General features: G+C 39.2%; 1 protein-coding gene across 4 annotated transcripts in view; it reads left to right on the top strand.

The window, feature by feature from the left end:
* MAP3K7CL (MAP3K7 C-terminal like) overlaps positions 1 to 15,265 on the top strand; it is a 133,256-nt gene that overhangs the window by 90,212 nt on the left and 27,779 nt on the right. For all 4 annotated transcript variants that reach the window (XM_062175766.1, XM_062175757.1, XM_062175780.1 and 1 more), the window contains one exon: positions 12,012 to 12,073. In XM_062175766.1, the coding sequence (XP_062031750.1) occupies positions 12,012 to 12,073 (62 nt within the window). The remainder of the gene's footprint in view (positions 1 to 12,011; positions 12,074 to 15,265) is intronic.

Here is a 15,265-nt window from a genome sequence, read left to right as displayed (position 1 = left end):
AAACCACACATTCAAACAACATTACCATTTAAATCTTGGGTCTTTGGAGGACTGATGCACTGGCTCTTTCTTTTCTCAATGCCCATGTAGGGGTGATGCTTTTAAAGAATGACTAATAAGGGACAGCAAAGGCTCTGTGAAGTCTGATGTGATACAGTCAGTGTAGGCTTGGAATGGTTTATCAGGTGATTATGTAGGTGAAACATCTCCAGTGAGGGGGGAGGGAGGGATGTATTCCTGAGTAGGAAGAGGTGCAATGTTGATTCTTCATGATCTCTTTGTCTAATGCTCTTCCTATGATCTGCTGCTGTACTGTGTCCCTCCCTAGAGAGAGATCCCTTTAAAAGACAGCGATGAGGAGAAATCTTCTCAGTGGGCAAATTTATCCACCCCACCATAGAAATAACAGCTGATGTTAATTGCATTCTCTTTCATATTTGGCATTCACCTGTATTATTTCTGATCCTCAAGACAACAAAGTAGCATAGGCATTAGTATTCCTTATTTACAGGGACAGGGATCAAGGTCTAGAAACCACACCATTAGCACCGAATGGAGCTGTGGTCTAAGCTCAGATTCCTAGAACTGGGTTGTCATTATTCCTTGCTGATTCTCTAAAAGGAGACAGAAATGCCCCTCCTATTTTTATGGATTTCATAAGCGCAAAACTTCAAATAGCAGTTATTACTTGAGTGGCCAGTTTTCAAGACAAACACATGCAGCTTCCAAACCCAGAGGGAAAAATAATGTATTATTTCTGTTCTTTTGTTCATGTCCCCCATGAACAGAACAACTTTTGTTACAATCAACAACTTTACAATGAAACCCTTGTGTATAAAGCTTGTTTATCCCATGCAGCCTTACTATATCATAATTTTGAACCAAATATATGTGCTGTTCCCTAGTCCATAATTTAACAGAATTTAATTTTGTACAGAAAAAGAGTTCTGGAGAGGTACATCTCAATCTTTGGGCTGCAGGAATAGACTCTTCCTTGAGGTACAAGATGTATAACTTGTTTTTAATTTGCTACCACCCTTTGAATTCTCTTTCTCCATGACTGAGAGCTGTTGTGCATGTTTTGTTAACCAACTTAGACTAATTTGTTCTAGTCTCTATTTTCTCTCTTGCAAATGTCTCAAGAATACACATTTTGAAGTTTATTTTTTAATAGGTAGCTTCAAAAGGGTTATAATTTATTTTAAGTAATTCCTATTCTCTAGTTCCACAAAAAATGCTTATGAAAATGGGAAAAATCTACCAACATTAAATATTTTGATCTTATGATTAATGTGATTTCATATTTCTACAAAGGGTACCTTACTAGGGTATGTGAGGCAGGAACTGTGATGTGGTGTTTTTCAATCTTGCCTGATTAAGATAATTATAGGAAAGAACCCATCGCAAACCTATGTAAGCACCCCAATCTCATGTACCGTGATTCAGGAGGTCCATTACTACTTTAAGAGGAACGAGAAAATCTTCTCTAATGAGTGTGTGGAGTGTCACACAGAGCAACATTTGCCACTGTGTGAGCTGTGCATACCTTTTGAATGCCACTGCAAGTGGTCTGTAGAACGCACATTTAGGTGGAAAACACCCTAGATTTTCATTGTAAGCTAAGTGAGGAAAATAAGGTGGATTTTTGGGGAGTAATTCCTTACTGTTGGTAATTAAGCAGAGTCCATGAGAAAAAGGAAATGTTGACATATTAATTTCTTTTTTAAAAATCTATTTGTTTATTTGAAAGTGAGAGTTACACAGGAGAGGCAGAGAGAGAGAGAGAGAGAGAGAGAGAGAGAGAGAGAGAGAAGTTTTCCATCCGATGGTTCACTCCCCAATTGGCCGCAACGGCCGGAGCTGCGCCAATCAGAAGCCAGGAGCCAGGAGCTTCTTCCAGGTCTCCCATGTGGGTGCAGGGGCCCAAGGACTTGGGCCATCTTCTGCTTTCCCAGGCCATAGCAGAGAGCTGGATCGGAAGTGGAGCAGTTGGGTCTCAAACCCAACACCCTTATGGGATGCCAGCGCTTTAGTCCAGGGCATTAACCTGCTGCGCCACAGTGCCGGCTCTGACATATTCATTTCTTACGAGCCTAATCTAGTGCTTATTGTCTCCAGTTGTTTTACGATTGTTCTTTGGTATATATTCCTGAGATGATTTAGTGTAGCCGTTAAGGTCATAAAGCTTTGAAATCAGAGTGGTATGGTTTCTAGAACCATCTCCATCATGAATGGTACATATGATCATGGATAAATCATTCAATCTTGAAATTCAGTTTTCCCTAAGATGTGTATAGTATTAACTCACAGGTTTATTGCAGGAATGAAATGAAAGTATTTAGCAAAATTCTTGAATATAAATCAAGCACTCAGTGTGTTCCTGTAATTATGGTAATTAACATCAAGTATTAAGGCAAGTGTAAACCACTGGGAATACTCCTACCTGGTGTCAAAATAGGTTTATAGTCCAAGTGACCTGCTGTTTTTTAAGAACTAGTTATCCAGTTAGAGAATTGTGGGTGCCTGATCCTTACCCAATCCATGAGCTACCTTTATTTGGTTTCTCTATTTCTAACATTCTGGCATAGGTGGTACATGTCCCAAAGAGGGCTACAATATGGTACCTTCCATGGGATTTATGAGGCAAGATTTGTAGAAAAATCTGTTACCCAGAGCAGTTGGCAACAGTTTTTTTTTGGAACAGATGATTGTCAAACTGGGCTTGAAGGTAGATAGGGAACGGAAGACCAATGCAGGAAAGGTATCGTTTCTGGGTACAAAAAAAGGGTTGCATACCTGCTAACCAGTTTTCTTCTTTATCCTTCCAAACAGAAAGCATGAGCAAAACTTAACACCCAGAAAGAGTATGATATGTTCAGATAATACTAAAACTCTAGTCAACTGGAGCAGAGGTCTGAACTGTGGGGTAGTAACTTGCAATTTACTGAGTCCTGCTTTGATCTAGGCATTGTGCTGGAGACTTATATGGAATACTTGTTTAGGTAGCAGTAGACTAGAGTACCACGCTAGTATTTAAAGTTCAGCAAAAGAGTGTGAATTGGGTCAGAAGCAATACAGTATCAATAGTCCTTAAGCAAAGGTACAGTAATATGATGGAAATTATAACAACTTGGTGGAACAATCTGGAATGTGGAGAGATGAAAGAACAGAAGCAGCTTCTTATAGTGGTACAGAAGCAAACTGATGAGAATGGAATTGGATGACTGAATACAGAGTACATTTTGAAGAAAGTATTAAAAGAACTTGATTGACATAACAGGAAGATGTAAGTTGTTCACTGACAACACAATGAGTCATAAGACTTCAAATAGATCATGGTCCTTCTGGAACTCAAACAAAGGAAGCAGGTTTTGGAAAAAATCTCTTTAAAATATGATCACCATTTCATATCATCAGGTCCCTTCATTAAGTAATACTTAGCTAATAGTAATCCCGGGAGCAGTAATGCATGTCTTTAATAAGTTGATGATATTATTAGTTTTATTTCCAAGCTGGGAATTTCAAAGAGTTAACTGCCTAAACTGGGCCCTTCATGGAGTTAGGCTTGCCAGTAGAAACTTTGCAGAAGAAAAATATGACTCTCGTCTCTTGGGTTACTGGAGAATCACTGGCCCTTCTCCAATTAAACAGAATTTACAGTTGGACGGGCTTTAGAATTTCATGTTAATTACTTGAGAGTTTACCTTATTTTCTACTGAGCTAAAATCTGGGTGTCCTGTCTTGTAAATTTTGACTTTGGAGTTCTTTCTCTTTTAAAAATATTTTAGTTTTTATTTAGAAAGATTCAGAGATACTGACGTCAGCCCAAGCTGGTAGCTTTTAACATTTAAAAATATTCTTTCAAGCTATTTGAAATTTTCATATCTGGACACAATTTATGATGTTTAGGTTAAAAAATCTGGATTCCATCTCATGGGGTATCTTTTCAAATAATACCATTATTTTCCCCTGAAATATCAGGGTGCTGGGTTGACACTGCAAATTCTCTAGAGTAGCTGAAATATCTACCTTTGAATCTAGCTTTTTAAAAAGATTTTATTCAGTTATTTGAGAGGCAGAGCTATAGACAGAGAGAGGGAGTGACAAAGAGAAAGGTCTTCCATCTGCTTGTTCAATCCCCAAATGGCCGCAACAGCTGGAGCTGCGCCGATCCGAAGCCAGGAGCCAGGAGCTTCTTCCAGGTCTCCTACATGGGTGCAGGGGCCCAAGGACTTGGACCATCTTCCACTGCTTTCCCAGGCCATAGCAGAGAGCAGAGGATCAGAAGAGGAGCAGCTGGGACATGGAGTAGCACCCATATAGGATGTTGGTGCTACAGCACTGGCCCCTCAATCTAGTTTAAAAATCTGGGTTTTTGTGTGTACATGTTTAAAAGTGGCTCTCAGCAAAATCATGACATGCCTCTTGCCACTGTCCCCTTTCTTCTGCCCTTTCTAACTTTACTATTGTTTCCTACCCCTCCTAAGGGCCAAAATATGTCTGGTACTCTCTGCTGTCCATGCTTTTAGTCCTTTTTCTCCAGAAAGACTTAAAAACATCACCCACATTAAATAAGAAGCGGATCTTGAGGTTCATCTCTTTATCTCTCTCTGGTATTTTGTTGTTGTTGTTATTTTTGGTGCTTTGCATATCCATATCCACAGGGGACTTAAGAGGAAGTTAAGGGATAAAATTGCTACTAGAATTTTAGATACAAGGCAACTCAGAAAGATGGTATTTGGAAGGAACAGGTGTTTAAGGCAGCCCTTTGAACTTTGTCAAGTCACTTCCGGTCCCAACCTGACCCTACACTTAAAGCTGCTTCAGTGTGCATTGAGGACACTCATCAGGAAACCCCTCAAGGGTGGGTGGGAGGAGATTGTCTTCTACATTTATATCCCTGATAAAGCAAAAATTTGAGAGCCATAGTAAAACTTAGTTATCAATTACAAAATCAATAATATAATATCTATGAGCACTTAAAATTTATTATTCTGCCATCAGGTGTAGAATTTTTTTGGATACAATAATATTTATCAGTTGCAATCTCTTGCTTAAAGGTTACCAAGGAAAGCCAGAGAGAAAGTGAACCTTTATCAAATACTGTGGTGCTTTTACTTGTCTTGCTTCATTCATTTTTTAAAAGATTTATTTTACTTATTTGAAAGATAAAGTGAGAGAGGAGGAAAGCCAGAGAGAGCAAGAGCGAGAGCAAGAGAGAAAGAAAGAGAGAGATATCTTTCATCTGTTGGTTTGCTCCCTGAATGGTTGCAAAGGGGGCCGGCGCTGTGGCATAATGGGTAAAGCCTTCACCTGTAGTGCCAGCATCCCATATGGGCGCCAGTTGAATTCTGGCTGCTCCACTTCTGATCCAGCTCTGCTATGGCCTGGGAAAGCAGTAGAAGATGGCCTAAGTCCTTGGGCCCCTGCACCCACATGGGTGACCCAGAAGAAGCTCCTGGCTCTTGGCTCCTGGCTTTGGTTGGTGCAGATCCAGCCATTGCAGCGATCTGGGGAGTGAACCAGAGTATGGAAGACACACACTCTCTCTCTGCCTCTGCCTTTCTGTAACTCTGCCTTTCAAATAAATAAATAAATCTTTTTAAAAAAGTGTTTGCAAATGCCATGGCTGGTCCAAGCTGAAGCTAGGGGCTAGAAACTCCACTCAGGTCTCCCACAAAGGTGGCAAGGGTCCAAGTCCTTGGTCCATCTTTCAGCTTTCCCAGGTGCAATAGCAGGGAGCTGGACTGGAAGTGGAGCAACTGGGACTTGAACCAGAACTCATATGGGATGCTGGCATCGCAGGTGATGGGTTAATCCACTATGTCCCAATGCCAGGCCCTTGCCTCATCAATTTATTACTGGCTACAATCCCCTAGGAAAGTATTATTATATCTATTTTAAGAGATTTGGAAATGTTGGCCAAAGGATATTGAATAGCTTATCTCCAATAAAGGAGTTAATAAGTAGTAGGAAAGTTTCAAAGCCGGGTCCTTAGTCCTTTTTTGTATTTCATAAACCAACTAGAGGTAGGGCCTATATAATAAAAAAGCTGAAAGGTTCCCCACAACAAATAGCTTCTCTGTGGTCACAGAGAATAGAGGAAGGTGACTTCTGTTATGCTGTTGTTGGAAAGAAGATAAAAGAGGGAAATTTGACTTGGTGATGTTCTGAGGAATAAATACACAATTATCTTTTAGTATTCATGAGGGATGGAGTCCAGAACCTGCTGCAGATACCAAAATCCATAGATGCTCAGGAATCTTATGTAAAATGATGTAATATTTGTCTATAACCTTCTATATACTTTAAATAATCTCTAGATTACTTATAATACCCAATACAATGTTAATACATATAAATAGTTGCCCTACTCTATTCTTTAAGGGAATAATAAAAAAATCTGCTTATGTTCAATACAGACCATATTTTTAAAAAATATTTTCCATCTGTGGTTGCTTGAATCCATGGACAGAGAACTGAAGAATATGGAGGGCTGGCCTTACTTCCAACAGTTCTTCTTAAAGCAGACTTTTTTTTGGGGGGAGGTACAGTAAATATGCTGTTAAGTAATTAAGTATAAATACTCTGACAAAAGGATAAATCAACAAAAGTCACAAGATTATAGGCACAGTAAGAGGGGGTAGATGAGTGTTTCTAAGAATTATGAAGTCTGTCCTTAACTAATCAGATATCTCTGCACAGAAGAATTGTTCAGTCTAGTGAGACATGATCATGCTTGCCCAACACTTTTAGGTACGGGGTAAGGTCATATCGTGTTTTACAAATTTTACAGTTGACAACCTGCTAAGTGCCACTCCAAATCTTTATCCACATCCATGTTCACATCATATCAATATTTATAGCATACTTTTAACTTTATGGGTTCTGAAAATACAATGTATGTTTAAAAATTCACACCTTTAATAAGCAGTGAACAAAGTTTTAAAAAGCATTTGATGTGATTCAAAACACTGTGATGCCTAACAATAGCCTAGTTGTCTAGGAATTAAAAAAAAAATTATGTGTGTATCATAAAGAGGTACCAAAAGGGCATGGTAGTTGTTTTTGAATAATCTTCACTAGCTAAATAAATAGTTGGATGCTCTGATGTGTGATTCCCCATATTTGGGCGAAAATTTTCACTTGTCCATGAGATACAAGCCTGGGAGTGTTTGGCCCAGAAACTGAAGTAAAGCAAAGTGGCATGGTGGAAATAGTGCTGGGCTGGGAGATGCTCATGTGGCCTCTGATCTTCAGATTTGGTGCCTTCTTTCTCTTCTCGGAGCTCATATGCTTAACTTTACTCCTAGGAACCTCAATCAGCTGTTAGCTCCTTTTAGATCCAGCACTCCTTGACTGCATAGTGCATTGCTGAATAACAGTGAGGATTTGGCTTATAGATCCAGTGTGTCCCATTTATCCAGTTCATAGAGAAAGAGAAGACAGTTTAAGGAAATCTGCAAGCAGAATAACCATGAAAGCAACCTAACAGCTGCTCAAATAGATGCTCAGGTGAGCCCATCACAAAATTTCTGTGGTGTGTCACAACAGTTAGGATTCCAGTAAGAAAGCTCTATCTTTTTTTTTTAAAGCTTTTATTTAATGAATATAAATTTCCAAAGTGGATTACAATGGCTTCCCCCCACCCATAACTTCCCTCCCACCCACAACCCTCCCCTTTCCCGCTCCCTCTCCCCTTCCATTCACATCAAGATTCATTTTCAATTCTCTTTATATACAGAAGATCAGTTCAGTATATATTAAGCAAAGATTTCAACAGTTTGCCCCCACATAGCAACACAAAGTGAAAAATACTGTTGGAGTACTAGTTATAGCATTAAATCACAGTGTACAGCACATTAAGGACAGAGATCCTACATGATATTTTTTTAAAAAATTGATTAATTTTCTATGTAATTTCCAATTTAACACCAAGTTTTTTTTTTTTTTCATTTTCAATTATCTTTATATACAGGAGATCGATTCAGTATATACTAAGTAAAGATTGCATCAGTTTGCACCCACACAGAAACACAAAGTGTAAAAATACTGTTTCAGTACTAGTTATAGCATTACTTCACCTTCGACAACCTATTAAGGACAGATTCCACATGGGACGTAAGTACACAGTGACTCTTGATGTTGATTTAACAATTTAACACTCTTGTTTATGGCGTCAGAAATCTCCCTAGGCTCTACTCATGAGTTGCCGAGGCTATGGAAGCCTTTAGGGTTCTCCGACTTTGACCTTATTCCGACAGGGTCATAGTCAAAGTGGAAGTTCTCTCCTCCCTTCAGAGAAAGGTACCTCCTACTTTGATGGCCCCGTTCTATCTTAAAGACCACCATCTTGGTGACATTGAATTTGTCAAACAGGCACTGAACATCTGTTTAGGTATTTTCTTTGTATTTCATCCTTGAAAAAATTCCTTAGGATACATTTTGTTCGGTTCATTAATGGTCCACAGTGCCATTTCAAAAAAGGAAGCTTTCAGATTACTTCCTTAATGCACTAAAAATATAAAGTGTGTTGCCAATGTAGCATAGAGTCAAAGTCCTTCCACTGAACATAATAACCATTCAATAAATAGAATTTAAATAAATTTTAATTAAAGTATCCTTGCACTATGATTTTGTATGATTATAAACATAGCTAACAACACTTTTCCTTTTTTTGTTTAAAAAAAAGAGCTAAATTGGCAAGGGGGTCTCTTGTGTAGCTACTGTACAATATACTTTATGCTTTTGGAATTGTCAAGGCAAACTTAACTGCTCTCAGGAACTCTGGTCCAGTATCACTGTCAAAATGTTTTACAACGATTCGGCCAAGTGTTTGTGGAACAGCTGTGCTACTAGTCTGCCTGAGTCATTTTCCTTCTTCCCTTTTGGCCCAATCCTGTGATTCATCATTCTGCTTTTAGAATATTTGCCTATTTTTAAAACCAGTCAAAGAAGGCAGCCACTATTTAAGAGTAAACACACCACACATCAACTTGGGGCAGCTTTGTAAGCAGCTTTGCAAGCCTGAAATTTCTGACCGGCAGGGATGCCAGCTACACCAGATGGCATCGGGAAGTGAAGCAGAGGACTGGCTTCCAGGCTTGGTAGTCTCCTTACATCTGTCTTTGGTTTTCTTGTTTCCGCTGCTGTTTCCTGCTTGGGCTAATCCAACTTGATCCATTCTTGAACAAAAGTCTTTCTTTCATTTTGGTGATCTCTCCGAAACATCCATTATATGTTTATTTTCATGCCAATCAATGAGACTCTTACTTCAACTCAGGGAGTCTAATACTTCATGCATATGCAAAATTATCACTATGGTCACAGACATGTGTTTTGACCTGGTGTGACTATTAATAATGTTGTATTTTCCATAAGGAAATCATCAATGCTAGGTCATGCCAACTATTTGATTTTTAAAAACTGGTTATATTAATTGTATACATTTAGAAGACATAGTGATAATTCAATGTATGTATTTAATGCATAGAGATCAAATCAGGTTAGTTAGCATTTCTATCTCCTTATATACTAAAAACATTTTTCATTGACACTTAATAATTATACATATTTATAGAATACAGTGTGATATTTCAATAAATGTAGGTATTTGCTATTTGCATTACTATATTAAAACAAATGGAGAACCTTTTCTTCTTTTTTATAATTAAGCAGGAAGGCGTGTGACTTCAGAGAGGCAAAGTGGATAAAGTCTCAGGAAGCTTTGCATTCCACTCCTGGCTGTCTTCCAGAATTCTAGGCTGCCCTGTGTGTTCTCACCCTTGACAGGATAGGACTTTCCTCCTAACAAGTACCTGCTCTTGTGAGGGCACTTGATTATTAAGTTTGGGATGCCCAAGTAAAATATGTTCCCATCACCTGTGCCAACTTTTTCTGGCTTTGACCTAACAAGCTAAAATAATCATGATGTCTAGGTGACTGAAATTATACTGAAGCAAACATAAGTGCACCTAGGCCCCAAATCAGTTTTACAAAGTATAAATTTTATAGTGAAGCCTACCTCTAAAGAGTTGGTATCCACAAGTGCATATTTCTGCCTTTATCCAATTCTTAATATAATACAATCAATTAAAAAAATCTATAGTAGTTGGCAGAATTTGTGACTTCTAGTCTTTGCAGGAAGAGAACATTCGCAGGTCCTGGGGTTGCATCTCCTTATACTCTCAAGATTCTCTTCCTGCCTGCAGGAAAGGTCTTGGGAAAAAAAATTCAGTTTCTAATTGCTCTGTGAAGCTAAAGTTAGAAAGTATTAGTGAACCCTGGACATCCATTATCTGGCACAGGTGCACATACAAAATGGATTCATATTTGCTGATGCATTGCATTATTTTAAGATACTTTTAAGTAGCAATGTTATTATACTACACTTGGCTAGCTTATAACAAAGGCTATTAGTTGATGTGATCCATGAGGTGTCTGGCTGAGGTTAAAACCATCCTTCTTTGAATCTTTCTGATGATTATCCTTGGTGCTTTCAAAGAAACACAACCTCTGAGAGTCCAGAAGTGTGTTGGGTACTACATTTTCTTCTGGATGGTGCTCTCCATTAATAGAGAAGATAGTCAGTCCTCTGTGTGTCTGTAGGTTTTATACCTGAGGATTCAACCAGTGGCAGACTGAAAATATTTTGGGGGAAAAATGTAACAGTGTTGAGTGTGTGGACTTGTTTTTTCTTGTCATTATTTCCTAAACAATAGAGTATAGCTACTTTTTAAATAGCACTTACATTGTACTGAGTTTTATACAGAATCTAGAAATGATTCAAAGTGTATGGAAGATGTGCATATGTTGTATGCAACACAACATCATTTTACAGAATCAACTTGAGCATCTATGGATCTTGGTACCTGCGGGACTCCTGGAACCAATTCACCACGGATATTGAAGGACCAGTGTGGTTATTTCTGCACCAGGTGTGGCCTGGATTGCTTTTTCTTGTTCAAAATGGACATTGATCAGTTTTATCAATAAATTTGACTATGATGGTGCAAATATAAAAACCATTATCTTTCCTAGCTTTATTATAATTGAAAATAGCTTTGATTTTTTAAAAAATTCTCCTTTTAGTTTGTGTTCTGTCTTATTCCCATCATCCTGGGTACTGGCATAGGGATTGGCAATGGCAATTGATCCCTCTAAGCCAGACTCTGCCTGGAGGGGGAGGAGGCTCTGCTCCTGAAGAGACTGTCTGGGAGCAGCAGGACGTCCTTGGAGGGGTTTGGGGATGATCTGGAGATTTCAGGCCAAATTTCTGCCAGGTTTCTTTGGTGCTCCTGAGAACTGCATCTTTTGATCCAACAACAGCTGCTGACTTCCCATTAGCCACTGAAGGACTGGCTCAGGAGACCTTTTCAGTAGCTGGGGATGAGGATGTCAGGGCTCTGGGACTCAGTCACTCCCTCCACAAAGCTGGGGATTCTGCTTTAGGTTGGGAGTGCTGTCTGGAGCTTGGGAAGAAATGTCCTGGTTAGGCTGCTGCCTGTTAGCCCTTGGAACCCAGAGTGAGTTCCTGGTAAACTGCCTGTGAGTGGTGGTTTGTGGTAAGAGCAGAGGGTAAAACCATCACAGCTTGCGACACTTGGAGCCATTCACAGAACTAATGCTTCTGTTTTTCACTAACAGGTTCGTCTCTCCCTCTGAGGTTCAGGCTGCCTCATTAGCACCTTGTTAAAGAATTTTCCTGCGTATCATATTTTTGTTTTTGGCTAATGTGAGAGTATTAAAGACAAGCCATCCTTCTTAATTGGAGAGCTACCAGGCTGGACATTTGAGAATTTTGATTACAAATTTTTGGTCAGACTTACTGAGCTCTCCATACTTTTGTGTGTACAGAAAGGGAGGAAAATTGTCTACATTCTGTCTTCTCCCATAACTGAGCAATTCATACTGATGGTCTGCCTATGTGTGTCCAAGGAGGTTTCCTGGAGTGGGGACTCTTATGAGAGAAAGGGCTCCATCACGAAGAATCATTTTATGTTTGTGTTTAGATGATACACCTCCTGAAGACTCCATTCCTCTGGTCTTTCCAGAATTAGAACAACAACTACAGGTAAGAATTTTTCCATAAACTCTATTCTTTCCTCCTCAGTGTCACAAAGTATAGTGAGCTGGTCTAACTGGGAAAGACTGATTTGGAGACAGAGTAGGGGGTTTAAGTCATCAGGTTTACTGCTCTACAATTCCAAAGTGAGGCTGAAGCCTTTGTGGAGTACCCCAGGTTGTTTAGCTATGACACAAGAACATCAAGAGCGTATTCAAGGGGTCTTCAAAGAGTTCATGGAAACTGTGTGTTATGAAATAAACCATGCATGGATTTCAAAATTATTTGCACTAAAGAAAACTCATCTTTTTATTCCATTTCCATGAACTTTTTGAAGCTCCTCATAGTATAAACTACTTCCTATATTTTTAAAAATTTAATTAATTGAGAGACAGGGAGATGGACACACACACATACACACACACACTTAGAGACACACACAGAGAGACAGAGAGAGCTCTCATTCTTCAATTCACTCCCCAAATGCCTACAAAATCCAGAACTGGACGGAAGCCCAAGTTTGGAGCTGGGAACTCAATCTGGGTCTCCAACATGGGTGGGCAGTACCAAATAGTATTGGTATTGGTGGGAAGCTGGAGTCAGGAGCTGGAGCTGGGAATCCAACCCAGGTGCTTCAAGAGATATATGCAGGAGTTCTAACCAGCATCTTAACCCCTAGGCCAAAGGCTTGTCCTAGCTTTATTTGTAAGAAAGTCTGGAACCTGGGATTAGGAATGGCCCCTGCTCTCCTTTGCTGTGGATGTCTCGAGCATTGAAACTTTGGCTCTATTTTGGGTTAGTGATTTAGTGATAAACTCTGCAGAGAAAATGTTTCATGTTGAACAAAGCTTTGGATAATCTCCAGTCCTCTATCCTCTGTCCCTTCTCCACTTCTCTGACAACTTTTAATGAAATATAAATATGGTTAACTTTCTGAAAATTGTCTGGTTTACCCATGAGAAATGTATTTTGTGTACATAGTTTTGGATGATTTATCGAAAGATATCCCACTAAATGTACCAGAATTATTTGAAAGGTGCTAATTTAAGATATTTTAATTTTATTTAGATTATTTACGGTGATTTAAGGTAAATATAGCTTTTTATAAGAGCTTTTGCTTAAAATAGCTGGATGTTGGCCCTGAGTTCCCCATTTGCTTGAGCACTTCACTTTGCAGGCACATTTAGACAAGTCTAATAGACAAGTCTAATCCTATATATGGATGTTTTTCTTTGTTACTACTTTCTTTCCCTAAATAATGATTTTGAAAGTATTTAGGATGAGTCTGCAACATCCAGTTCCCAGCAAGTTCTGAAATTCCTTAGTATGAGTTGAGTATCCTTTATTCAAAATGCTTAGAGCCAGAAGTGTTTCAGATTGTGTATTTTCCCCCAAATTTTGGGATATTTTTATATACATAGACATATCTTGGTGGTGGGATTCAAGTCTAAACACGAAAGTCATTTATGTTTCATGTACACCTTATACACATGACCTGAAGGTAATTTTAGGCAATATTTTTAGTCTGCCCGCAGTATGACTGCAGCCTGTTCCTAAAGGTCAGGTGTGGAATTTTCCCTTTGCAGCATCCTATTGGTGATGAAAAAAGTTTCAGATTTCAGAGCAGTTTAGATTTTGGATTAGGGCTCTTCCATTCGTACTTCATACCTAGTAGTTTTTCCCATTTGTGGGTGTGCCTGGTGGTGTCCTTTGAGTGTAGGACTCTTATTCCTAGTCAGTCCTTGGCAGAAGGAGGAGGGGCCAAGAACAATCCCTTGTGCAACCTGAGATGGTGTTCCCTTTCACTTGCTTCTGTTCTTATCTCAGTGCCCACAATACGGAGCTAAAAACCTGGAAGCAACCAGGTCAGTTTGGAGGAACTGATGCCCCGCTACTGGGATGGCCTCTAAAAGCCAACCTGGCATCACTCGCGTGTGCCCTTGCTTGTTGTAGGAGCCTTGCCCTCACTCTACAGCAGCCCTGGGCAGCATCCCTCCAACAGGAAGCTGGCTTCACAGAGAAGTACCAGTTATGCAGGTGTTACTGAAGATTACTCGGAGAGGTTAATAATACTGATCGCCACCTAGCTGTCAAAGGCAGCCCTGTCGACCCTTAAAGCTTCTCCAACTATCAGTCATCTTCTCTCCTCTGCCTACCTTGCAGGGTCTTCAACCTTGCTCTGCTGGTTCCTGACATCTAACCAGACTTCTTCTCCTCTTTCCTCCTCCTACCAATAACTCTTCTTTTCAGATTGGAGAACCATTCAGCTGCTCTCTGCTTTTCCTTCTAATGGGTCATGCAACACACAATGTTCTTTGCTTAGGTTCTGTCTTCATAGAATGTTTTCTATGGGCTATTGGTGGTGTAGTTTGGATTATAAAGTATAACTGTTTTTCCTCTGATCATACATTTTCCCCTTTATCTTACTGTTACCTCAAAGCCATGTTATTATAGAAATTAGATGGAAATAAGGAGTAAGCATGTATTGAAAATGAAACAGTAAAACCATATTCAGGTTCCTGTTCCCTCATCAAATGATAAATCATTAATTCTGCTTTTTTATACCAGAAAAAAAATGTTTCCCTTTGGGAACTTTAAAGGTCTTCCCTGCTTTGTGGATCATTCTCCTCAAGATTCATAGCGCCCCTGGCAATTATCCAGATAATATTTCTGTTAAAGCACTGCTAGGTCTATTTAAATTTTATAGCTTTAACTCCACTTGACATACATTAGAAATTAAGTCTATTTAATTATTTTACTCCAATGAGACTATTTCATCTTTATTGATCTTTAATGAGTTATGCAGTTTACAGGGTGGTATTTGGCTCAGATGTTTAATTTTTTCCCCTGTAAAATACAGTATTGCTTTATCTCTCCACAAACAGAGAGAATATCTCCAGAATTACAACTAAAAGCATTTCAATAAGAGCTTGTTGATGGGTGAAGGATATGATTGAGTTTGCTACAAACATTTACCAGTTGTCGAGATATTTGGTTAAGGTTGCCTCTATCTAGAACTATTGCCTGTTACCTTTATTGTACATAGCAGGGCATGAGTAACTAAAAAGCGAGTCAGCAAGGATTGAAAGAGGGGGAAATTTACCACAGAAAATGCCATTTCAAAGTAGAGTCTTGTTTCCATGCTTAGCATAAGCATATATATTTAAGCCACTCCGCAGCAGGAAATCTCCATGTTGAATG

This window comes from Lepus europaeus, chromosome 2, assembly GCF_033115175.1.
Source record: "Lepus europaeus isolate LE1 chromosome 2, mLepTim1.pri, whole genome shotgun sequence".
NCBI classification, from domain to species: domain Eukaryota; kingdom Metazoa; phylum Chordata; class Mammalia; order Lagomorpha; family Leporidae; genus Lepus; species Lepus europaeus.
The sequence above is the reverse complement of the archived record's forward strand: the minus strand, read 5'-3'. Positions and strand labels throughout refer to the sequence as shown.